The sequence below is a fragment of the Callospermophilus lateralis genome, chromosome 5 (genome assembly GCF_048772815.1).
Source record: "Callospermophilus lateralis isolate mCalLat2 chromosome 5, mCalLat2.hap1, whole genome shotgun sequence".
NCBI lineage: Eukaryota > Metazoa > Chordata > Mammalia > Rodentia > Sciuridae > Callospermophilus > Callospermophilus lateralis.
Window position 1 is genome coordinate 66208215 of NC_135309.1, and position 26453 is coordinate 66234667.

The 26453-nt window shown below is 38.0% G+C and overlaps 1 protein-coding gene across 2 annotated transcripts in view; it reads left to right on the forward strand.

The window, feature by feature from the left end:
• Jakmip2 (janus kinase and microtubule interacting protein 2) overlaps positions 1-26453 on the forward strand; it is a 54497-nt gene that overhangs the window by 23967 nt on the left and 4077 nt on the right. The window contains exons 10-18 of one of the 2 annotated variants that reach the window (XM_076855943.2): positions 2537-2620; positions 3303-3365; positions 6501-6599; positions 7745-7843; positions 9632-9685; positions 10571-10636; positions 15474-15542; positions 18139-18216; positions 20233-20436. In XM_076855943.2, the coding sequence (XP_076712058.2) occupies positions 2537-2620; positions 3303-3365; positions 6501-6599; positions 7745-7843; positions 9632-9685; positions 10571-10636; positions 15474-15542; positions 18139-18216; positions 20233-20436 (816 nt within the window). The remainder of the gene's footprint in view (positions 1-2536; positions 2621-3302; positions 3366-6500; positions 6600-7744; positions 7844-9631; positions 9686-10570; positions 10637-15473; positions 15543-18138; positions 18217-20232; positions 20437-26453) is intronic. The other variant, XM_076855944.2, reaches the window with a different exon arrangement.

Below are 26453 nucleotides of genomic sequence, written 5' to 3' on the forward strand. Positions count from 1 at the left end.
AGTAGCACCCTTCTCTCCTCCAAGGCTTTTGAACTGTTTTAATTTTTTTGTCAATACACCTTGGATCTAAAGACATTAAAAACAACCTAGATTGATGATTTTGTTGAGTATGTAGTTCTCATTCTTGCCATCTGAAAACTTTGATTTTCAAAGCTAGACAATATTGGTTTTAATTTCTTGCAAAGAAAAAAAAAATAACTTTTATCTTTTTGACTAGCTAGTTTCTTTTCTTAGTAAATAATTACATAATATTACATTGGACAGCTCACCGAGAGTTTTCACAGACACTATCTCACTTAATTCCAGTGACAGCTCCCTGAGGCAGTTATTTTATTAAAAGGGAGTCTAAGACTCAGAAAGGTTAACTTAATTGCCCAAGTTCACACAGCTGGTAAATGGCAAAGCTGGGATATCACTCATATCTATCTCTCTCTCTCTCTCTCTCTCTCTCTCTCTCTCTCTCTCTTTTAGTTGTCAATGGACCTTTATTTATTTATTTACTTACATGCAGTGCTGAGAATCAAACCCAGTGCCTTACACATGCTAGTCAAGTGCTCTGCCTCTGAGCCATAACCCCAGCTCTCCACCTCATATCTTCCTGGGTCAAATATTCTTTCTCTTATATCATAAGTACCTCGTACAAGCCTATCTTGAAGGAAGGAAGAAAGACAGACAGGAAGGGAGGGGTGGGGTAAGGAAAAAAGGGAAAAAAAATTAAAACATACTACTGATATTTAACATTTATTGAGTGCTGACTGTGTTACAGACACTGTGTGGAGCACTCTACATGCATCTATGTAATCCTAAACAACTCTATGAAAAAAATCACTTAGTAGAAGTTAAATGTACCTAGTTTAAGCTAAATTATTTACCTTAGGTCACAAAGACATGAACCTAGCCTTCTGACTTCAAAGTTATAGTCATCACAGTATTCCTACCTCATAGACTGATTTCACAAGGAAAGAGGGAGCATTTGTATCCAGTGATTTTGTATTTGAAGGGACTACAATATACTGATTTTTTTTTTTTTTTTTTTTTTTTTGGTGCCAGGTATTGTACTCAGGGGCATTTAACCAAGGAGCCACATGCCCATTCCTTTTTTTACATTTTATTTAGAGACAGGATCTTACTGATTTGCTTAGGGCCTCACTAAGTTGCTGAGGTGGGCTTTGAACTCCCTCCTCAGCCACCCAAGCTGCTGGGGTTACAGGTGTGCGCTACCACGCCTGGCCAATATACTGGAGAGTACTGTAGCAACTGCTGTCAGTTGTTTAGAAGAAAAGATGGCTATTACAATTATGTATGTTAAATGGTAGCATACACGTACATATACACATTTGAATACATAAGGGAGTAAGCATTTTTTTTTTTTTAATGAAACTTTGGCTTGGAACAGACAGGCAATCCTTCATTAGAAAGGGGTATACCTGTATGCCATCATGCATTAGCCTCAAAACTGTAACATTTGTGTTTTTCACTATCAGTATTTACTGAGCATTGTTACTGACACAGGAAAGGGTAGTTAAAATATTAGGATTTGGATTTAGATTTAGGTACAAAGTTTTCTTTCTAAGAATGGGTAGATGTGGACATGCAAAATGGGCCAAGGCTTTCCAGAAACAGAACTCTTTCAAATGCAGAAGTGGCAAGTTAGGAAACAAGAATGTCACCAAGGTAAGGGGTAGACTCCACGCTGAGGAGGAGTAGGAAAACATGGGCTTTTTTTGATTGCCATGCTAAAGGGCTTGGACACTAACCTGATGATAAAGGCAGCCACAGAGGGTTTTAAGCAGAATTTAAATCATGGAGGCAGTTTAGAAAGATGTTTCCTACTTTTGTCCTAGAGGACAAAAAAAGCCACATGCCCATTCCTTTTTTACGTTTTATTGAGAGACAGGATCTTACTGAGTTGCTTAGGGCCTCAATAAGTTGCTGAGGCAGGCTTTGAACTCCCTTCTCAGCCACCCAAGCTGCTGGGGTTACAGGTGTGTGCTACCACACCTGGCCAGAGTTCTTTTTTTCTCTCTCATCTTTGTTGTTTGCTGAGTAACTCATGAAGGAACAGGAGAGAAAGAAAAATGTCACATTGATGTAGGACAGAAGAGGCTAGATACCTGAGCAATTTTTAGGAAGCAGAATTATCTAGCTGCAGCAGTCCAGAGTATCTATCACCTAAAAATCTCTGGACCCTGAGTCTGGAAATTCTTTTAGATTTATACTCAGTGGGGTGGTGACATGTTAGTAGGTGGGTATATAACAGTTACTCTTTGTCCCATATTTTTAGGCTAGACAGGTTTTATAATTTTTTTTTCCTGCAACCCTAACCCTAACCCTAACCCTACAAAGCACAATGTCCTCTGCAGAAGTTATTACTGATATCCTGTGTAAAAATCTTTCTGATGAGAAGAGAACCTTAATTATGGTGTTGGGGGGTGTCCTTGGAGAAGCTTATATATTACAAATATAGTAGGGGGTCTCTTTGGTGGGGGTACTGGCCATTTTGCTTGTTGAGTTCTGGAATTTTCATTTTCACCAGGCTCAAGAGCAGCTCCAAGCAGAGGTGCTGAGGTATAAAGCCAAAATCGAAGATCTGGAAGCAACGCTGGCTCAGAAAGGGCAGGTAGGTATGCGGTTGCTACCTCCTCTGCAGATGCGGAATTCAATCTGACCCTCCTCCAGCTCACCCCACGCATGGGCCAAACCAAGAACACACCTTGGCTCTCCACAGTGACCTTTCTCAAATTGTGTCAGAATGTTCACTCTGTATTTCTGTCCCTGGTGTTTTGCTGGCCAGAGTGTGAAACCAGCCACAACTGGGAAAGAGGTGGGGTGAGAGAGAAGAGGCCAGAGGAAGAGGAACCCCATACAAATAGCCTAGAGTTTTCACAAGCTGCTAAGACTAAGACCCACCGGACCCTCAGCTGCATTCTTTGCCTCTATGCTACATCTATGGTTCTGCATTTTAATGTTTCCATTCATATGTATCTAGCCTGTGTGCATTCTGACCCTTTTCACTTTTTGCCTGTGTGGTCACTTCTGAGTCCCCAGAAGGCTGGTCCTGGATTATTCAGACTGAAAAAGGTAGAGGTAGCCAGTGAGAGGGAAAGGGGGTGAAATCTTCCTGGCAACTTTGGCCCCGATGTCTTTGAAGAAGGAGCTGGCAGGGGTGGGTGTCACATATCAGCTGTTGGTAGGCAAAAGCACCAGGTAGAGAGAAGACAGCTCTGGCCAAGTGGTTTGCGGACACGTGCTCTTTCGTGCCACTCTGAAATGCTGACTGCGCGATATTCTTTGTCAAACAGGATTCACACTGGGTAGAAGATAAACAACTTTTCATTAAGAGAAACCAGGAGCTTTTAGAAAAGGTATGTTGGGCGCAACACCCTAGTGGGGCAGAGGAGAAAATGACAAGAGATCCAGGAGCAGCAGGGGGTGCTCTCAGGAGTGGCACAGGGGCCAGGGAAGGGGAGGCTTTTCCGGCGCTGCTCTATCCTCTGCTGCGTGCTCAACTGCATCCCTGTCACCACCATCACCATCAGTTAAGTGGCACGTGTGCATGGCTCCACGCTGCGCGTCCTACAGACTTGAAGGGTGTGATCCCTACAACTCGCTGATCTGTTAACCATGTATATATATATATATATATATATATTGTACACATACTGTACATAGATATATATATGTACACACACATACACATCCTATGTGGTTGTCCACCTACCCAAAAAAAAAAAAAAAAAAAAAAAAACGCAGCTCCCACTATAAATATTGTTTCGTGCAAGGAAATGAGCATATGACTCTTAAGACTATGAGGCAACTCAGCAGATTTGTGTTCTCACTTTTAATCTTTTTCATTAAGCTTGACTGTTTTTTTTTCTTGTTTCTTGTTTCTTTTCTTTTCTCAAATTGAACCCAGAAGTGCTCAACCACTGAGCCACTTCTCCAGCCCTGTTTTTTTTTTTAATTTTTTATTTTTTTTGCTTAGAGCCTCACTAAATCACTGAGGCTGGCTGCAAACTTGAGATTCTCCTGCCTCCTGGGCCCCTGGGATTATAGGCATGTGCCATCATGAGTGGCTCTTTTTTCTTTTCTTAAGAATTTTTTTTTTTTTTTTTTTAACATGCATCCAAAGCAAAACAGCACGTCCAGGAAAATTGGTCAACAAAGTGAGATACAAAAGTATGATTTCAAGCCAGTATATGTAATTAATTTTGGCTGCCCAAACATTGGCTTTTGATTTGAGGCAATTTTACATTAACAGAGAATGATTTAAGTTCAAAGACAACTTTCTTTTTACTATTTACCTTCTACAAATTTAATCAAGGATAAAAATTTTTTTTAAAAAAACTTATATTATCCTTGATAGAAACAGAATTTGAAAGCTTATTTGAGTAATGAAAATAATTCACTGGATTAGTCCAGAATTATGTAAAAATCATTTTGTAGATTGTTTCCTATCAGCATTTTCTGCCTTTGACAAGTCATAAAAACTAAGCACAATACCCTGGTCAGCATGGGAAGGAAGAAACAGATGCACGTCTCCTCTCCCCCAGCCCCTAGCCCTGCAAGGTCTTATTTCCTGCATGATGTAAGACAGAGCTGAGATATAGAGGGTGTGTAGGTATCCAAAATCAAGAACTGGTGCTCTTGGGAAGGTGGAGTGTTCCTATAAGAAACCTCGTTGTCCTTAGTGCCAGCCCATGAACTCAACTCTGTGGACAGCTGATCTAATTGTTTCACTAACTACCAGGACCAGCAAATATCCCATTATTGACCCAATTCAAGATTTCAGAATGTAGAATCTCCTTTACAATCTGAGTCAATTTCTAGAGACATCTGAAAGTTCATTGAACCACTGAGATCTAGAGTTAAAAAAAAAAAAAAAAAAAAAAAAAAAAAACTTGAGTTAAGGGCTGGGATATAGCTCAGTGCTGGAGCACTTGTCTGGTATTCATGAAAGCCTGGTTTACATCCCCAGCACTGCAAGAAGAGAAGAAGAAAAAACTTGAGTTGATTACATTAATTCATATCCCATAATTTCACCACCTTTCCTTTCCTATTAATTTCAGAGATGTCTAATAATAAGTGTTATTTCATTTTTATAATGAAAAAATGATTCCCAGTATGTCTTATATCTGATTTCCTTTAGTGTTGTTGTTTTTTTTTTTTTTTAATTTGGTCCAAAAGGAGAAATTTTGAGCTCTGGCTTCTAAGAATAAATTTAAAAGTAAATATTTTACTTTAAAAGTATATGTTTGGGTGAGTAAGATTCATTCTGTAATAAAAAGAAATGGACTCTGGGTTTGTATTTCTAAATCTAAGGTTTTAAATACTTACTGTGTATAATGCCCACCCACACAGCTAGTGTCAAAGGAAGCCCAAAGTCTATTGTCGTTCATAAAGATTTTCTGATCCCTTATATCCATAGATGACTCAGACAAGAAGCCTATCTTCAGGAGGAGGCACATTTGTACACAGCTAACTTAATTCTATGCTTCATCATGTTGTGTAAATGTCCTGTAAGAAAGTCCTATAGGAAAACAGAAAGAAGAGGTGTCACTTCCAAATGGGTAGACTCCACCCACCCCATGAAAGTTCTTATGGACCTTAGAGCTTGTTGCCCAAGAAATGTAGGGGTTTTTTTCTGTAGAAAAGGAGATAGGGAAGTGTTTTTCAGAAAGAAAAGACAGAGTTCTGGAAGAATCACTTCATCAGGGTAGATTGAGGTTGCCAGATTCTAGTGTGTATGCGGTTGGTCACATGAGTACCTAGAGGATTTTTAGGAATGATACTGGTACCATTATAAAACTGGATTTAAAGTTAGATGGTGAGCAGATTACTAAAGTTTTTGAATTTTATAATTAGGAGTTTGCCCTTATTCTGTAGGTAATTGGAATTTAGTGAAGTTTTGTATAAGATAAATGTTGTTTTAAAAAAATTACTTTACATTTCAAAACCCTTAAGAGCATAAATGTCAAATATTATCACCACAAAAATGTCAAGTATTTTAGGTTATGGATGAATTAACTGGCTTGACTTAATTATGCCACATCTATTCACAAATTATAGCATCACTTTTATCCTATAAATCTATACAATTATAAATTGTCCATTTACAATAAAATATACTTCCCTGACAAGTGGCATCTCCAGAACTGAGAGGTGTCAATACCCCTTATAGAAATCCTTGACTTTGTTCTGCTCCACCATGTCTGTCCCACAAGAGCATATGAGTAGCATATGAGTACTATTCAAAGGAGCCTTAGACTTTATCCCCAGAAACAGAGATTTCTTCCAGCATTTTTCTCTATGACTCAGACATCTTAGCTGGAGGATAACTAAAAGGAAAGCCAAAAACTATTTTATTCACATCTTTTTGGGAATTTTTTCATGGTCTAGATGATTGATTCACCGAGGGAGTTAACACTAGCCATGCTTGCTTTGCAAAGTTGTAGTTGCTTTTTGCAATGCTCACCTAACTTCAGGATTTACTTTATTAGATAGAAAAACAAGAGGCAGAAAATCACCGGCTACAACAGGAACTACAGGACGCCAGAGACCAGAATGAGCTGCTGGAGTTTCGAAACCTAGAACTAGAAGTAAGGAGATGATGATGATGGTGATGATGGTGATAAAACCCACTGAGCACCTTGGATAGGGGCTGAAAGAAGCATTTCAAATTCATACTCTCACATGGTCCTCACAATCACTTGCCAGATCTTATCACCAAGGCAACTAAAATTAAGTCCCCCAAGTCCCCCAAGCTGTGAGTGGTAAAACCTTGAGGCAAATCAGAACTGTGTGCTCACATTCAAAAACAGGTGCTTTTCAAACACCTATGCCTTTATACAGAAGTCTGATGATTTTTAAATAATTTAAATAATAAATTTAAACCTCATTATGACTTCATTGCTTTTCAATAATGTCCATCTTTCATTGAATCTTGACTCCAAAATGTCACTTCAAGAATTATATTTCAAAATATGTTAGAGAAAATACTTTAGTTAAATTTGAATTGCTAAATAAACTTATTAGTCTATAAAACATTTATGCAAAAGTATAACAAGAAGCAAGGTAACATGTTTTAGGAAATACTTGATTAAGTGGGGGAAATTCAGATGTTTGACTTTGGGTTTTTTTAAAATACAACATAAATCAAATCAGTTTTTATTGTATCATGCAAAATTTGGCTTATGGACAAGTTGAATATGTTAATATGTAAAATTGCAAGGAAAATTACTGTATTGTTTTTCTGTTATTTTACCAGTGATTTCTTCTTGAGGCTATTTCAAATTAGACCTGGATAAAAAGTAGTTGTTATCCTTCAGGAAAGAAGAGTTAGGCATCTTTTACACCTACAGATCTCACTCAAAATTATTGAGTGGATTGAAAAGGCTATTTGCTACCATAAACTTCCTTGCAAGGCCACTCTTTGATATCTGGAAGTTCTAAATATTTATACAGTTGAAACAGGAACTTCACTTTCTGCATTTCTCTAATCAAAATATTTGCAATAATGAATGTCACTATCTATCCATTTTTCTCCCATATCACTTAGCTGACTGGTCAGTTTTTTTTCTATTAAATTTAAGCATGAACTCCTGGAGTTTGATTTTTTTGGGGCGGGGAGGGCAATAGACATATTGATACACTGCTGAAATTGCATAAAGAGACAACTGGTTTAGTGTTTAATCAGTTGCTCCTTATTTTAAAAATGCTCACATATTCTTTGCTGTATTTCAAGGAGAGAGAGAGGCGATCCCCTCCATTTAATCTACAAATCCACCCATTCTCAGATGGTGTGAGCGCTCTACAGATCTACTGTATGAAAGAAGGTGTCAAGGTAGGCACACATGAAATTTTTTGTTTTTAGAAATTAGAAAAACTGAGAATTGGAAAAGGGGAAATTGTTCATGATTGTTTTGTTTTTCAATCACTGAATACAAACCATGTAGGAATTGCAAATAGTCACATCTGTTGGAAAAATCAATAAGAATATAAATGTGTCACACATACGTGAACAGTAAGGACACAGGCAGTCATAATTATTTAGAACAGAGCAGTTCTGTTCTAATATCTTATTTATTAAGATAATTAGCCTTAATTAATTAGGGGAAATGTGAAAGTAAGTCAATACTTCACGTAGCATATATCAAGACTGAAATGTAGCTCTGTGGTAGCACTTGCTCAGCATGTGCAAGGTTATGGGTTCCATTCCCGGGATTGCAAAATTAAAAATTTTAAAAATGAGAGAGAGAGAAAAAAAGAGAGAGAAGCATATTGCAAGTCTGCAGATAAAAATGTATCTGATGAGTCCCTTTGTTGTGACTTTCTAGGTGCTGTGGAATTCATTATTATGGGATTTTGGAATTAGAAGACATCTTTGAAATCATCTAGTTTGCTTGATATATTTAATTTAGAGAGGATTTCCACTTTGGAAGTGCTTCAGTTTTATAACATGTCACTTATTTAATAAAATAAAATCTACCCTTAGTGTTAATGGAATAAGGTGAAATTGAAGTATCTGCATTTCCCAGAAAATGTATTGTCCTTCCTTGTAATGAAATTGCACTGTGAGTTTCTCTTCCCAAGCTGCAGCTGTTATGCCTCTTGCTAGTCCTGGTCTCTCTTTTACCTCCTGCATGGCCGGTCTGCTCCTACTCTGAGCTACCAAACATGCCTGCTTCAGTTGCCTTCTCTCTTCCTATCACATAGAGATATACTTTGCCTTTTGTGATGGCAGGGCTCTGCTGTGCTGTTGTTTGAACATGAGTAGGAGGAGGAAGTAGTATAATGAGGTTAAAAAAAAGTGGGATATAAATTAGTCAATAAAATTGTGCATCCTTGGCTTCCATCACTTCAACCACTTCATAGTGTTTAAACTTCTGGCCTTCTTCCTAGGTTACATGAAAATTTGTAAATCAAAGCAAATTTTAATTTAATTTTAATTAAATGAAAGCAGGGGTTTTTTTCCTCAGATTTTTTTCTTGGATAAATCATAATTTAATTCCATTGGATTAGAAATCCTAATTCTAAACAACCTAGTGGATGTAACTTATATCCAAGAGAAATGTTTCAGAGTTTAGCTGCTCCAAACAAATACAAGAACCAGAGTCTTCCATGAGCTATTCCCCAAAGGATGAAATTAATATAACCATATAAAAAAAAAGGAATTGCTTTGTAGTTTTCTACAATGACAGTCAAAATTAACCAAACCAGGATTCCTTTAATTAGAACAAAATTGATTCTTTATATTACCTTTTTTGATGCCTGAAACATATCATAATTGGAAAAAAAATTGGCAATTATAAGAAAAAAAGTTAATACCCCAAGTCCTTACTTCATGCTAGACTCTCACACAGCCTCATTCTGTACACCAGCCTATGAGATAGATATTTATTATCTCTGTTCTGCACCTGAGACAGCTGCGAATGAACTGTTAAGTAGACTTCCCAAGTTCACACGGCTGTTAAGAAGCAAAAGTGGAAACTCAAAACAAGGTATGCCTCATGGAAGACAGCCCACAGACATAATGGCCCTAAAACGACTTCACTGAATTGGTGACTGGCACTGGTAGATTGGGAAGCCACATGCATCTCTTTGACTTCAATGCATCTTCTTGATTTTGCAGGATGTGAACATCCCTGATCTCATAAAGCAGCTTGATATCTTGGGCGATAATGGGGTAAGTAATGAATTGATTAAGTATGATAAAGATATGAATGTGCCTAAACAAGAGATAAGAAATACCAGTATATCATGTACGTGAAATAATTACAAGTGAGACACCATTTTCACTTACAGATGTCGCTCCCTTGGGAGATTCTACAATTTATTAAACAACTTTGCCAAAGGGGATGTTAGGATCTGTAGGAGGTAGTAGCAGAAATGGGACCTGGTAGAGTGCTTTTCATGCGCAGGTTTCAGATCTGAATGCTGACCACATCTGCAGTCATTAAAGCTAATTACCATCTGACTGTTGCTCAGAGGCATCCAGTATAAAATTAATCAGTCAGGCATTTGCAAATGCTGCTAAATACTAGGGTTGCTGGCAGCTCCATAAAAACGAAGCAGAAAGCTATAATCCTTTTTCTTTCTAAAAACTCCTTCTAGACAGGGTCGAGGCATATTAATTCAGTGGGGGATCATTCATTGTGAGACTAGCTGAATGATGTATGCAAGTTCAAGCAGTCACTGTTTATTCTGAAAAATTATCAAAGGAGAAAACAAAATCTACGGATTCACATCAAAACAGCTATGAAGAGTGTTCTTTATTTTATTTGGTTTCTGTTTTTCTCATAAAATAGCTATTAATGAAGTATCCTTGCAGTGACACAAAATCAAATCAGAATTAGGGAAATGTAAAAAAAAAAAAAAAGAAGAAGAAGAAAAAGAAATCACACTTGATATGTCTCTTTCAGGTTTTGGATTAACTACTGGGAATTATTACTAAGCAATAGGAATTTGTTAAGCTTTTGTGCATACATAAAGAGTAGCATCTATGGCATCAGTTATTTTCTGTAGTGTAAATATATTCAGCTTATTGCCTTTCTCTTTTATTTTTTCACAGAATTTAAGAAATGAAGAACAAGTGGCCATCATTCAGGCCAGTACTGTGCTGTCCCTAGCAGAGAAGGTAGGTAATAAGTCCTATTAACATATCGCATCATCTCCATGTCTGGTTTAACATCTAAAGAATAGGGTAGAATATGGAGGACATTCCCTTTGCACAGGACTTTGCATTAATGAATATGTAATAAATGTGACCCAACTCAGATTGAATGAGAATATAAAATATGAGTGTGTGTGTATGTGTGTGTGTGTGTGTGTGTGTGTGTGTATATATATATATATATATATATATATATATATATATATATATATATATTTTAAGTATACACACTGATTTAGGATAATTTTAACCTTGAAGTCCCTAAAAAGTATATCATTCTTGGGGCTAGGATGGTGGCTCAGTGGTGGAGCACTGGACTAGCATGTGTAAGGCACTGGGTTCAATTCTCATTACCACATAAAAATAAATAAATAAAGGTATTGTGTCCATCTACAGCTAAAAAAATGATAATATTTTTAAAAATGTATATAGTTCTTAAAAAGGGGAACTTCTGGGCTACATTGTTCAATCCATCCTAACCAAGCTGGGAAGCCAGTAAAGAAGGATTTTGTTGAGAGGAGATAACCTGGAGCACCATTCTTGTCACATTCTTCCTTGGGTGTACACACACATATTGTTCTCCATTGATTCTGTAGCTTGGAGAGGGTTCACTGCAGTCCCATTCAGAAAGCCCTGTGTAGGGACTGTCAGGAGAAAAGCAACACTGGTGTGCTCTTGCCCCCTTGTGTCCAACCATGGTAAGTGGCAAGGAAAGAAAGAATTGGAGAAGCCAGATAACTGGTTGTGTTCAGTGCACCTCAGTACAAGTGTATACTTGAGAGTCACATGCACACCTTTGGGTAAAATTAGAGTTGTACTGTATACATTCACTGAGATGCTTTTTAAGTTCTGAGATGCAGAAAAATCTGTTGGAGATTAAATGAAACCAAGCACATATAGACAGCTTTCTCCAATCTGAAATAAGGGAATTCTACAGGCCAAAATATGTTACTCCGGGGGCTGGGACTATATAGCTGATTGGTAGAGCACTTGCATAGCACAGGTAAGGCACTGGGTTCAATCTTCAGCACCACATAAAAAAAGTAAACAAATAAAGTTATAATTTTTTTTTTAAAATATGTTACTCCAAATAGTGACACAAAAGGGAAAAGGTAGGTGGGGGAAGGGAAGAACAAGAAAGAAGTTTTTTACAAAATAAAAAGGATACTTAAGAAATATTAAAATGCTCCTTTATTAATCCTGATGTAGGGAAACCAAGTGTTGTGGGGTTGTTTTTTTGTTGTTGTTGTTTTTGTTTTTGTTTTTAAAGACATTCATTTTGGCTAAGCAGATTGGCACATGCCTGTAATCCCAGCATCTTGGGAGGCTGAGGAAGGAGGAGCACAATTGTGTTCAAAGCCAGCCTCAGCAATTTAGTGAGACCATGTCTCAAAATAAAATATAAAAACGGCTGGGAATATGGCTCAGTGGCTGAGCAAAAAAAAAAAAAAAAAAAAAAAAGACATTTCACTGACCACTGGAGAAATTTTAATATGGACCAGGTATCAGATAATGAGAGAAATTAATGTTAATTCTGCAAAATATGAAAATGGCCTTGTGATTTCTTTTTTTTTTTTTTTTTTTTTTTTTTTTTTTTTTTTTTTTTTGTCTTTTTAAGGCTTTATCTGAAAGAAGTGCATGTTGGAGTGCTTACATGTGAAATGATGTGAAAGCTGTGCTTTGCTCTTTTAAAATCTGCTTCCCTCACAGTTTACTTACTAACCCAATGACTTCCCTCTCCTTTCCCCAGCAGATTAGTAGCAGCACATTGTCCCTAACCCAAAATCCAGGTCCAGAATCCAAAATTTGACAAGGGGACCCCCTGGGATTTGACTTACTGCTTACATTTCCAGCACCTCTTCTTCACTTGCTCCCTTTCTTCCTCCATCTCTGACTCTATTCCTAGTTCCTTTACCCCATTCTTCTTACCTAGAAGATGCTCCCATCTTCCCATTTTCTCTATGTCTGGCTAAATTTTTGTATGTATATGGGATGCTAGGAATTGAACCCAGGGTCTGGCACATGCTAGACAGGCACTCTACCACTGAGATACATCCCCAGCCCTTTTTTAGAATTTGAGATATGTTCTCACTAAGATGTCCAGGCTGGCCTTGAACTTACCATCCTGCTGCTCCAGCCTGGGATTACAGGCATGTGCCTTCCTGGCTAAATCCTAAGCAGAAGGCTTCCACAGGCAGGGCTTTGCTCTCACCATGTTCTCAGTGTTTTCACACTGGCCTGTGCTTTACTCCTGGGATTTTTAACCATTGCATTGCACCTCCCCATTTGCTTCTTCCTTTTGCTATCCTTCCCCATCCATCTGCCACTGGACTCTAAGCCCTGTGAGGTCAAAGATGGTGTCCTTTCTCCCTCCCCTTTCCCCTCCAAGCTTTCCAACCAGAACAGCAGGTGAATAGGTGATCAGTAAGTGTTCACTGAAGAAGTAAACACATGAATTTGTGAATGCTCACAGGATACAGTTCCTGTGACCCAAAGGGAGAAAACATAATCATCCTGCCAGTTCTAAATATTTATTTAGTAATGGTAGAGAGTCTCATGAAGTTGAGTTGTGATGGACTGCAATTCTTTAGTGCAAGAAAAACTGCCTTGAAAACTACCTTGGGGGGGTAATTCTATGAAAGGTATAGACTAGAGAGATGAAAAGAAAAATGACCTTGTATGCTTCATATTTATTTAGATTCAACAATGTAAATCCATTGATTCCCTGTGTGAGTGTGGTGCAAAGCACATTCAAACACAATGAAAACTTGCACTGTGTCTCTTCTGAGCATTAACTGTTGACTCTAAGCATTATTATCATCTCAATTTTACAAAGAGAATCTGAAGCACAGAGAAGGTAGGTCTTCTTCTGTGTGACTGCACAAGGTCACACAGCTAGAAGTTGATGAGAGTCAGAGTCAAGGCCCAAACTCCATAATCTTAATGTTGATCAAACTCCCCATCAGGCATCATATTAAAAGCAGGCAGTAGACTGTGCCGAGCACATGGGAGCTGAGTTATTAGCACTATGGTGAATTGGTGCATGCCTCCACTTACCTCCTTTGCAAGTCAGGTGTCTGTGGGGTTCAGTTGAACAAACACAGAGTGATGGTATGAGCTGAGCACTGGGTTAGAAACTGAGGAACCAGATGAATAAGACATAATCTGCCCTAAAGTGCTCATACTCGATGCAACTGCTTTTTGGAGCAGATCTTTGCATTTCACAGATCACAGTCACTTCCTACTTTGGGGGACTCACGGGTAAGATTCTACTCCCAAGTATTTCTGAATGTCAGCCTTGAGTTTTCTGAAACCATGAATTTGAATAGCATTGTACTATATGGAAGTTCTATCTTTAAAATTAAAATATAATAATAATGAGTTTACATGAGAGAACGCAGACCAGGTACTGCAGTAAACACTGTACATATGTTATCTCATTGTTTCTCACAACCAGTCTACAGATGTCTCTATTTTAACTTTATGAATGAGGAAACCAAGACTGAGGGTATTCAGTAACTTGTCCTGGATTGCACAGATTGTAAAGGGCAGGACCCAACAAAAGGAACTATGCTAAAGCTCATAATTAAAGATTCACAGTACTCTCAAAAACCTGATTTAAAAAAAAGAACTTGCTCCTCTATGACAAATGAACCATAAGCAAAAAGAAATATTTTAGTAAAACTCAACAGTACAAAATAAACTGTGGCTTTGAAATTTTTTCAAGAAGAAGACACATGTATGTACAAAGAACAGAACATGGAGAGTATCTTTCCAGCCTAAAGGGAAAGAAACACCACATAAGGGTAGCTGAACATGGTGTCTGATGTAAACACTAAGGCTCTCCTATGCTGAAGTGCTCTGTGTACCACATAATGTACCTGGTGGAGAAGAACACGAGTAAATGCAGTACTTGATGAATAGTGCTTCACGTGGATTTTCTTTCTTTAATCTTCACATTACTATTAACCCACTATAGAGATAAGAAACTTGAAACAGAGAGGTGAGGTTAGCTTTTAACACCACACAGACATGAAAAACTAGAAAGCTAGGGTAGTCTCCCTGCAGAGTCCACACACTTAACCATTAAGCCCAGTTGCCTTTCTAACACACCTGCTGTTGGTTAACTTGATAGAGACCCATTATAATAAACCATATACGTGGTACACTCACACTGTGTTAGTCATAGTTTAAAATCATTCAAGGTGTTTTTCAATGCTAACATCAATACCATATAACAGGATTATATGTTCTGAACACTAGGAAGATAAGCCCTTTATATGTGATTTACTAGAAATGCCTCCACTTAAAAATAATTCTTTATCACTTTGCTCTAATCAGTTTTTCCTACTAAAAAATCACTATTACTTATTATCCTTCCTCCAACCTGGATATAGTGTCCTTTCTGCTGGGGATTTCCTTTGCAAATTTCCCCCAGGTATCTTTCACTCTTACTTTAGACCTCAGTGCAATTGCCACTTCCAGGAGAGCCTCCCAAGGTGTCCTTCAGTGGGAGCAAAAACCTGGTTGGTCTTGTTCACCATTGCAGCCCTAGCACTTAGCATAGTGCCTGACGAGAGATATATGTCAGTGAAGGCATCTGTTGAATTAAACACGCATGGAAGACTCTAGCCTTGTATCTGAACCAAGAGAAAAGAAAATGCATTAAGTTTTCACTAGAGTTCTCAGCCTGCTAAGATCTAAAGTGGGGAGACTGAGGAATGAGGAGCCCATTAACAGCCTGCAAGGTGCATGCCAGATCACTCAGTCATGTAAGATGTTTTGTCTTGTTAATCTCTAGTGGATCCAGCAGATTGAAGGAGCAGAGGCTGCCCTACACCAGAAAATGATGGAATTGGAAAGTGACATGGTGAGTGCAAAGACAAAGTACCATGAAAATTAGCAAACATTTATAAGGCAAATGGAAAATGAAAGTTGCCTCTGGTTTGATCCAGCACTGTTGGAAGTTTGTAATTTCCCTGTTTGTATACAAACTATGGAATAAAATTTGAGAAGTATTCAACAATTTCAAGTTATATTCTCCAAAAAGAGCAGTTTAAGTATTTTGGTGATATTTACAAAACTAAAGCTGCAGAAAATTGAATAAGGTGTTTTCTTCTTTAGGCTAATTTCTTTGCTGCATAGAATTATCAAGTAAAAATTATAGAAATGGTGACTGAAAGTCTGGTGACTTAAATTCCCAAGCCACCTCACATCTGTTTGGATGATTATTATTAAAAAAAATAGAAATAAACAAGTGTTGGCAAAAAAATATGGAGAAATCAGATTCCTTATACACCATTTGGAAAGGTGCAGCCCCTCTGGAAAACAGTATGGTGATTACCCCAAAAAATTCAAAACAGAATTATCATACAATCCAGCAATATCACTTCTGGACACACACACACACACATGAATTAAAAGTAGGGTCTGGGAGATTTGTGCACTCATAGTCATGGTGACATTATTAACAATAGTCAAAAGGTGGAAGTTATCAAAATGTCCATTGATGGGTTACTGGATAACAAAATATGTCATATTTCTAGTATAAGTCATCCTTAAAAGGGAAGAAACTCTAACATAAGCTACAGTGTAGATGAACTTTGATGACACTGTGTTCAATGAAATCAACTAGTCACAAAAAGACAAGTACTGTATAATCCCACTCATGTGAGTAACTAGAGTAGTCAAACACATAGAAAGAATGAAATTCAAATTATTTTAGGTGCATGTACAAATATGTGACCATGAATCCTACTATTATGTCTAGTCATCGTGCACCAATTAAAAAATAAGTAAAAATAACAAAATCACTATTTGATTTGTAAAGAGAGAGAGAGAGAGAGAGAGAGAGAGAGAGAGAGAGAGAGAGAGAGATTGTTGTTACCAAAGATTGAGAGGAAGAAAAAATAGAAAGGTATTTAATGAGACTAGTTTCAGTTTTGCAAGATGAAAAATGTTTGCACATTAGTTGCATAACAATATGAATATGCTTCTCAACACTGAACTGAACATTTAAAGATGGTTAAAATGGTAAATTTTATGTGTAGTACAGCATGATTTTAAAAATGAAATTCCCAAGTATCAGGATTGGTTATTATTAACCTACAGCAATGTAGGTTAATAAAATTTTATGACAGAATTCATAAATATTCTCGTTATCATTAAAAAAACATATAGTGTATTCCTATCAGAGAATAAAAACAACTTGTATTTTTATAGCATATAAATAATTTACTTATGCTCTATGTAAAGTTACCAAAAGGAATAGACTCTATAGTCAAAACATATAACAAGAAATGTCTATGTTCAAAATTACCCTTGAAAGCTCTTGAAATGCACAGTTACTAATGAAGCAGTCAGCCTGTACCAGCCGGCTGTAGGCAGTGGAACCCAGGGGTGATCAAGAAAGTCAACAGCGAAATTGCTTCATGTTGTCTCAAAGTCCTGCACCACTGAGGCTTCCCCAAGACAGGAAAAGGTCCTTATCTCTTCAATTAAGCACACAAATAAATAATTGACTTTCACTTGTGACTATGCTGTACACAAAGATGCAGTTTTAAATCCTAATGGCACAATGTCCAGGATATGAGAAGCCCACTGGAACTGGGAGCAAGGGAGGAAGCATCAGTGCTGTCTCCAGCCCACAGCAGGTCTGAGGCAAGGGCAGACACCTGCTCATCAAGGGGCAACATAGGCACAACTGCCCACCCCACCACAATGTTATTTGTGTCTGAGTTTGCTAATTGTACACAAGACAAATTTCAGTAAGTTAAATTTGTTTATCATACAAATTTCACAATATTCTTAAGAACATATACTATCACCATATAGAGTTGTCCCTTTGTGTTCATAGGACTTTGGTTCCAGGACCCCCTGCTGATACAAAATTCACAGATGGACAAGTCGCTTATATAAAATGGCACAGTATTTGCATATAGCTGGCACAAATCATCTTATATCCTTGACCTCATGTCTAGATTTTCTGTTATACCTAATATAATGTAAATGCTGCATATTAGTTTTTATACTGTATTTTTATAGGAAATAATAAGAGAAACAGTCTCTACGTGTACAGATGTACAATTTTTCGAGTAGTTTCACTCTGCATTTGGTTGAATCTGGATGCAGACCCGACCATATTTACACAAATGGACTTATTATTTAACACATAGCTTGTCAAAATCTGTGCTTATGTGCTTTATGGAATGCTCCAATAAAAATCTTGGAGCATTCCATGTGGATTTTTCATTATGTCTTTTATACCTCAGTCTATTGATTTTCATATTCCCTGTGTGAGACTGTGAACATTAAACTCTTTGCCTAACAAAAGTCTCTGATTCTACAAATACTAGTGATTTGTTGTTTCATTGGAATTTGTGAAAACATTAATCAGTGTGATTTATATACCACTTTCTATTTAACTAAGCTGACTCTTTTCTTTATCAACGTGGCCCTGGTTATAGGAACAATTCTGCAAAATAAAAGGCTATCTGGAAGAAGAACTAGACTACAGAAAACAAGCTCTAGACCAAGCATATATGGTAAGTACACCAAGCAATGGAGCCATCCAGAGAATTTACAATTGTACGCTATGGAGTCAGGGATCCTGCTTAATTGGTCATGCTGTGTATTTGAGCACACCACAATGTACAGGCCATATACTTACTGGTTTCTGGTTCTAATTTTAGAACAAGAACATCCTCACTCTTTTCTTTTATAGTGTTCTTAAAATGTTAATTCTAAGTATACTTTATTTTTAAAAAATTAAATTTAGGCTGTTAAATAACATTGAGACACATTGGATGGCAGTTTAGATGAAAAAGAAATTTTATTTAAGCAACCTAGGCATTTGGGAGTCTAATCTAGTGGTAGAGTAATAATGTTTTTAATGTTTGTTATACATATTTTTAATTAATTTATTTCTTATAATTACATTGTAAGACATGGATATCACTATTGCTATGTTACATATAAGGAAAGTCTTGAGAGTAAAGCAAAACTTTCCTAGGCCAGTCAGTGGGTATTGTATAGGTCTGGCTTTAGATGCTGTGGTATGTTACATATAAGGAAAGTCTTGAGAGTAAAGCAAAACTTTCCTAGGCCAGTCAGTGGGTACTGTATAGGTCTGGCTTTAGATGCTGTGGTCTTAGCTCTGGTCTTAGCTACCCTAATCCAGGCACAGCAATAAGGCTATGTCGGTAAGTGGACTCTGCCTTCTCCTCCCCCACAGATATGCTGATAGAGACTCATGTTTGATTTCTTCTCCATCAATTCATATTGCAGGATTGCTAATATTGGACTCCAACTCATATTTCCTTTCTCCTCGTGCCCTGCCCCCATTAATTCATAGTAATAAATCAAAAGAAAAAGAACAAACCAGAGGAATATTTCAAGAAGCTGCTAACAGAGGTTTTTATAATGCTTTCCTGGAAGCAGACTGAGTCACTTTGGGGGAAGAATGATACACTTAGCCCCTTATTATAACAAAGATGAATTAGTCTTCCGTCTCCAAAATGAATAAGAGACTCTGGCATTGTTTGAAAGGAAAAGAAGAGAATGACAATTGGTTACTACTTAGAGAACAAAGAAGCAAGTGATTTTCCCCCCTTCCTTCCTACTCTTTCACCTTTGTCTCTTTTTACCTATACACACTAAAATTGAGCTGAGTATGTGTGTGATTCCCAAAAGTATTGAGTCCTCATTTAGAAAACCATATTTAACTTTTCAAAGACAGATATGCTTAGTCAAGGCTAAGAGCTAGGAAATATCCCCATCAGGACATGCTCAGTTACTCCTGTCAAAAATCACAGGAGATACAATTATAGACTTTTGGCAACTGTATCTGAAAAGTATAAAAATACAAGTACAAACCCTGAGTTGTAAGAGACAGTAGAATCTTTTTATCTCTCAAAGCAAAGATTCACAGAGAAATGTTAGCACTAGAGCTACCATAAATCTCAGTGTATTACAAACAGACGAATTCCAAGAATCTAAGCCATATTTGAGTCATATTCCCCAATTTTTATTTCAAGGAAAAAAAAATGGAGACCATCAAGCCATCTTCAAGTACAGAGAACTGTTGTGTGGAAGAAAGGTAGCATTTTGTGGATGAAACATATCTTCAATTTCAAGTATTTTGTTCCAACTTAGATCACTTAATTCTAAAAGAATGGCCACAATGATAGATGCTTTCAAATTTCCGAAGGGCTTTTAAATGAGAGAATAAACCTATTATCAGCTATACTTGAGAATAGAGGGAGGTATGGCTATTTTAACAAAGGGCTTTCTAAAAATGAAAAGTATATGAAATGGTCAGGATCCCAAGACAGAGAATGAATGAATCTCTGCCACTAGAGCAGTTCACAGGTGGTCTTCCCTCATAGGAGGAATATCCAGAAGGGTAGTTGGGCTGGGGAAACTTTGAAAAGTCTTCTATCACCAGGATCCAGGGAGACTCAGGCACTCCTCCATGTGCATATCCACCCACACCTGTACATTCCCACCCCACACATAAATGCTCCATTCCAAAGTTAGACCTTTCTAATTCTATTTGCCAGAGAATCCAGGAACTAGAAGCTACTTTGTACAATGCTCTGCAGCAAGAAACTGTTATCAAGTTCGGTGAATTATTAAGTGAAAAACAGCAAGAGGAGCTGAGGACGGCAGTAGAAAAGTTACGGCGGCAAATGCTGAGGAAGAGCAGAGAGTATGACTGTCAGATTCTCCAGGAGAGAATGGAACTCTTACAACAAGCCCACCAGGTGAGGACCGAGTCCCTACATCCATGTAGGCCAGTACTAAGCAAGTGGGACTTAGTATGAAGCACATGGTGTTGAGTATAAGTACAGAGAAGCTCAGGAGATTTTTAGACACTAAAATAAATATTATTTTCTACCATCACTCAATACAGGATGGCAGTTTGTAATATTTCTATCTTCAGAAAATTGGTATTTCAGAAGCACTGCATACTGCTATCGTTTTTAGAATTACTTTGTCATGAAATATCCTTTGAATCTCTTGGAGCAGAAAGAACACTGTCTCTCCAGGGCAGAAATACTGCTTTTCTCCTATTACTTATCCTAGTCCATAACTGAGCCTAAAAAAATAATCTGAACAGGGTGAAAAAGAACAGGGCTTCTCTTTATTCCCAGAACAAACAGCAGCAACAACAAAACCTGGAAGCTATCTATACTAACTGCCATTTGATGTATGTCAGGAACTAAACTAAAGGATTTACTTAAACCATTTTATTTCATCTTCACAATAGCCCACAAGGTAAGTATTCTTATTATCCCAATTTGGAGACAAAAATCACACAGATAGCAATTTGCCCAAGATCAAACAGAAAGTAAGTAACAGAGCTAGGATTACAACCCAGGTCTGCCTGATCCCAAGACCGGTGTGTGTAGCCATTGTTCAGTACTGCACTATGTAGTTTAAATCATCTGTGGCTCATATTCATCTGAACCAGCAAGACTTAAAATAGGACCTGGTGTGGTGGTACACACCTGTAATCCCAGCAGTGTGGGAGGCAGAAGCTGGAGGATCACAAGTTCAAGGCCAGCCTTGGAAATTTAGCAAGATCCTACCTCAAAGTAAAAAAAAAAAAAAAAAAAAAATTCAAAAAGGACTGAAGATGTAACTTAGTGGTAAAGTGCCCCTGGGTTCAATCCCCAGACCAATCAATCAATCAATCAATACTCAAAAATAGGCATCCTGGACTAATTTCCAACTAAAATTCTTAACTCCAATTCTTCATTCATGTTTTATCTTGACATATGAGGGATAAGGACCTGGCCAAAAAAGCAGATTCAATAAGAATTCCAGAATTGAAAATGCCAGGCTGTAGTATTCAGTATTGTAACAACAAACTGGTCTAAAAGCCAGATAGTTATATATAGGAACTGAAATCATGTGGCTATCAGTGATGGAGGTAAGTGAAAAAAGAATTGAGATTATAATATGGCACCAATAAGAACAGTTGGTCGGAACTTGAAATTGGCAGTCTTCAGAAGCAGCCAGGATCTTTGCAGGTCTTTAGAAGCTATTTACCCAAGTTAGCAAGGAAGTCTGAAGTACTTTGTCCCAGAGACAAACACATGTGTGGTTCTATTGACTTACTGTCAGAGCCCATCACAAAGGCCTGGATTTTGACCCATGGAAATTCTAAAGCCTTTAATAATGCGACTCTGTGGCACCCTTTGCGTTATTCCATGCATTCATTTTTTTTTTTTCTATCAAGGGATAAAAGTGTCCTATGCACAAATTCCTTAGGCAAAAATGACATTTAATTGATTTCAGCAAATTGAGAATTATGTTTTAGAATCACAGAAATGTTTATTTTTGAATGAACTAATTGATATCTAAATTTACGATTTAAAAAAATAAAAACAATTTTCCCACTTGAGTGTCTCCTCAACCAGTTAGCTGAGGTACTTCACTCCTAAAAGAATAACATTTATTTAATTGACCCAGTCCAAGCTAATAGGACAATATATTTCTTAGCTTCAGAGAGTTCCATTGACATTTTCCATCTCCCCAACAATTGTTCATTAGGACATGCCTTTTCCAGTTATTTCTTATTTTTCTTTCCTTTTAAATAGTAGCTTATTTCTGGGAGTTACTTCAGAAAATATTGGTCAGGATTAGTCATATATAATTATGTAATACAGTCTAAATGTGGAGCATATCACTAACCATTTGTTAGACATATCTGCTTAAATGTTTCAGAGTAAATTCAAATATGCATCCTTGTTCTTATGACGTTCCCTCTTTTCTCTCCATATGCCTCTGCTGGTCAGCAGAATGACTTTATCTCAAATCACCTCTGCTGGAAACATTCTGTCCTTTGCCCCCAACAATTAAAGAACCCCTGCATCCAGCTGGCATTCCCCACCAAATGTTTTTGAGGCTGGCCATTTTGTTCACACCTGTTATTATAGGCATGTTCAGGACCTTCAATTACTGCTACAGCTTTCAGATGTTCCAAATGTTTTCTGAAGTAACCCGGTTCTATTATCAATGCATTGATTCAAACATTTAAATGTATTTCCTAGTGCCAGATACTGTGCATAATAGAGAATTCACCATAGATCCTGCCTTTACAAAATTTAGGAGACAGTTATGACATTACTTAATAAGTGGCATTTTTAAAAGCATCTGCAGGTGCCATGGGGACCTTGTTATGGGAAGGCTTCCTGCTGTCTTCTTTTCAGTCTACTGTGCATAACACCACAGGTTCTTTTTTGGCTCAGGGATTGAACCCAGAGGCTCTTAACCACTGAGCCACCTTCCCAGCCCTTTTTATTTTTTATTTTGTGACAGGGTCTTACTAAGTTTCTTAGGCCTTTGCTAAGTTGCTGAGGCTGAGTTTGAACTTGTAATCCTCCTCCTTGGCTCCCCGACCCCACCCCATGCCATGTCACAGGCATGCACCACCACAGCCAGCTCCACCACAGGTTCTTGTTACCTTTCCTCATGGTTCGTTCTTACCCTAAAGTCCCCATGGTCTCAATTTTCCAATGATCAAGTCTTGTGCAGATCTCTTCAGGGCCCTTATCAACCAGCTGCCCTTCTCTCCAAAACCTGACTTAAGACTATTTCCAGGGCATATTTTCCACTACTCATGCAATACTTTCTAGTACCGTTTGGACCTTGATTTTCCACCTGTAAGCCTTTGCATGATTGTTGACCTCATAATATCCTTCTGTTGTCACTGCATTTAGCGAGTCATTACCATTTTTCCAGTTTCACTTAATCATCCACCTCCTTCAGGGTCCTATTCCTAATGAACAAAATGGACCACACATTGCAGAAGAAAATCTACATTTCATTGCTGGGCACACCTGTAATTCCATTGACTCAGGAGGCTGAGGCAAGAGAATCACAAGTTCGAAGCCAGTCTGGGCATGTTAGCAGACACTGTCTCTAAATAAAAAATAAAAAGGACTGGGGAAGTAACTCAGTGACAGAGTGTCCCTTGGTTCTACCCCCATTACAAAAAACAAACAAATAAACAAAACAAAACAAATAAACAAATAAAACTACCCTGCTATACACCTGAAGGGCAGCAGGTGCTGGGAATATGATGATGAACAAAGACATCAGGGTCAATACTCTCATCTGTCTTACAGTTGGAAAGGGACCAAGCCACACACAAATGAGCAGTGACCAAGGCAATTTCTAAGAGTGGTGATAAGTACTATGAAGAAGATTGTATGGTACACATGAATGTGCACAAGAGCGTGGGAGCAGGATGGGCTGCTTGAGACCACCTGTCAGAGCAAGCCCCTCAGAAGATATCTAAAACCCAGGGAAACTGTCACCCCAAGATGTTGACAAAATGTCTCAGGAGATAAGAACAACAAGGGCCAGGTCTCTGGGGTGGGAATCATTTCATAATATTCAAGGAACTGAGAAAAGGCCAGTGTGGCCGGAGCACACACACAGTCAGGGGACGGTTTATAGGTCAAGTTTGAGAGATAAGAAAAGGCCAGATCCTGTAGGGCCTTGCCAGCGTCTGGATTTTATTCTGAGCACAAGGCAGCTAACTTTTTCTTATGCCCTTTCTTTAGTTTCTTAAACTCAGGGGACTGATTGGTCATTTTCACATTTTCAGAGTTCACGTGGCTGCCGTTGATGGATGAGAGACAGGCAGGAAGGGCTGGTAGTGCGCTCTCACACCATCCTGAGGGGGACAGCAGTGACCAGGTGGTGGTGTACTTGGTAGCAGCAGAGGTAAAAGAAGAAGGTAGAAAAGGGATCTGTTTGGGTCCAAAAAGGTTTCCTGTTGGGTCAGATGGCAAGGAGATGAGAACAAAAATAAATGAAGCCTTGGTCAGACAAAGTAGCTCAGTAGTTTCACTTGACCACTATGCAGGAAGCTCCCCCATGCCAAGCACTGTATCAGGAACTGGAGATTGGTGATGGAGTCATACATCATTTTTGCCACTATTTACTTTTCTACATAATTTTGCTAATTCCTGTGTTTTAAATTTTGTCTTACCATCTGGATCTAATAACTCTTTGAGATCAGGGTCTAATGGTTGCCTATCTTCTCCATTAAGTCCAGCACAGTCTTAAACATGGCAAGATGTATCCAGCAAGCACAGAGTTGATGGCTGAACCAGTACTTCAGTAATCTCACATATTCATGATTTTCTCGGTATCATACTTGCCTCCCCACCCAGGACACATGCCAAGGAATTACTTGCACACTCAAGGTGGAAATGTGTAACAAATGTCCTCTTTTACTGCATGGCTTTGGAGCATAGGCAGCATCATGAGACGCACACCAGCACACACATCACACATATGCACAAACCAGCAACATTCCAGTCCCATCTCCTTCTCTAGCATTCATTGCCCACATCATTTCAAGACCCCCCATTGATGGTCTCAACTCTAAGCCAAACACACCGGCCCCTCCTGCACAAATCTCAGGGCCTTTCTTGTAGAGCACGGCTTCTCAGTCTCAGCACTACTGACATTTTGGACCAGATAATTCTTACTGGGGAGGGCGTAGGGCTGTCCTGTGTATCACATTAGTAGGTTATTTAGAGCCTTCCTGGCCTCTACCTACAAGATGCTAGTTGTACACACCTTCAATTATGACAATAAAAAATGTCCAGACAGTTAGATAGTGGTGATGGTGCATAAAGTCATGAAACACTGAATTATACATGTTAAAATAAGCATACTAGCTTTTTAAAAAACTGTCCAGACACTGTCAACTGTCCCTCCATGGTAGGGGAAATAATCAGCCCCACTTGAGAGCTACTGTTTTATAGAGATCTAATTTCCAAGTTCAAGTACCCTTTGCCTTAGCTTCCCTTTTTTCTCCCCACATTGCATTATAAAAACCTCTCTTCATATATTGTCACTGCATTTGGCTACCACTGTCGTCTTCTTAGGCTTTAGTTCTCTTGTTTCCCAGTTGTTCCAGACAGAGGATGCAGTAATAAGCCTGCACAGTACACTCGTGTGCATGAACATGTCAGGTTGCCAGGTGTAATCGTGAAGACATTTTTACTTGTAAATAGTTGTGCATGTAATGTTGATATTTAATCTGTGCTATTAAGATTAGAGGGATTTTATTACCTAGTTAACAGGTAAGTTCAAAGAGTCCCAGAGGTTTTTTGTCTTTATGGTTCCTTGTAATATTTTTGTTATGATTTATTTATCTCTCAGTTTATCACTACCTTTCTGAGAACTTATTTTGAAGCATAATCCATGTTTGTTGAATATTGACCAAACCTGTTTTATAAAGAAATTCCACCCTGAAGCAGTTAAAATAAGGTTGAAAAGAAAGGTTTAACAAAAAAAAAAAAAAAAAAAAAAAAGCAATGGGATTATTTATATTTGGACAAAAGAGCTTTTGCCATTTTCACTGTGCTAACAAACTTCCAAAAATCTCAATACAAATGTTTTATAACACACCTTTTTTTTTTCATGTTCACTAGTTCTAGAACATATTGCTTGCTCTGCAAGGATGTGGTATTCCTGAATATCACACCAACTCACAATGCCCTAGTCAAAACAATTCTCATGGCCAAGCCCAAAGTCAGCTGGGTTGGATCTATTCCTCTCTCCTGGGAAGGGATCTGCAAGAATAGGCCAAATGTAAAGGTCTGGTGTGTTAGTCAGCTTCCAGTCACTGTGACAAAATACTTGAGAAAATCAACTTAAAGGAAAAGGTTTATTTTGGCTCATGTTTTAGAGGTTTCAGTTCAGTGATTGGCTCTGGTTTCTTTTGGACACATTGTGAATCTGTGCATCA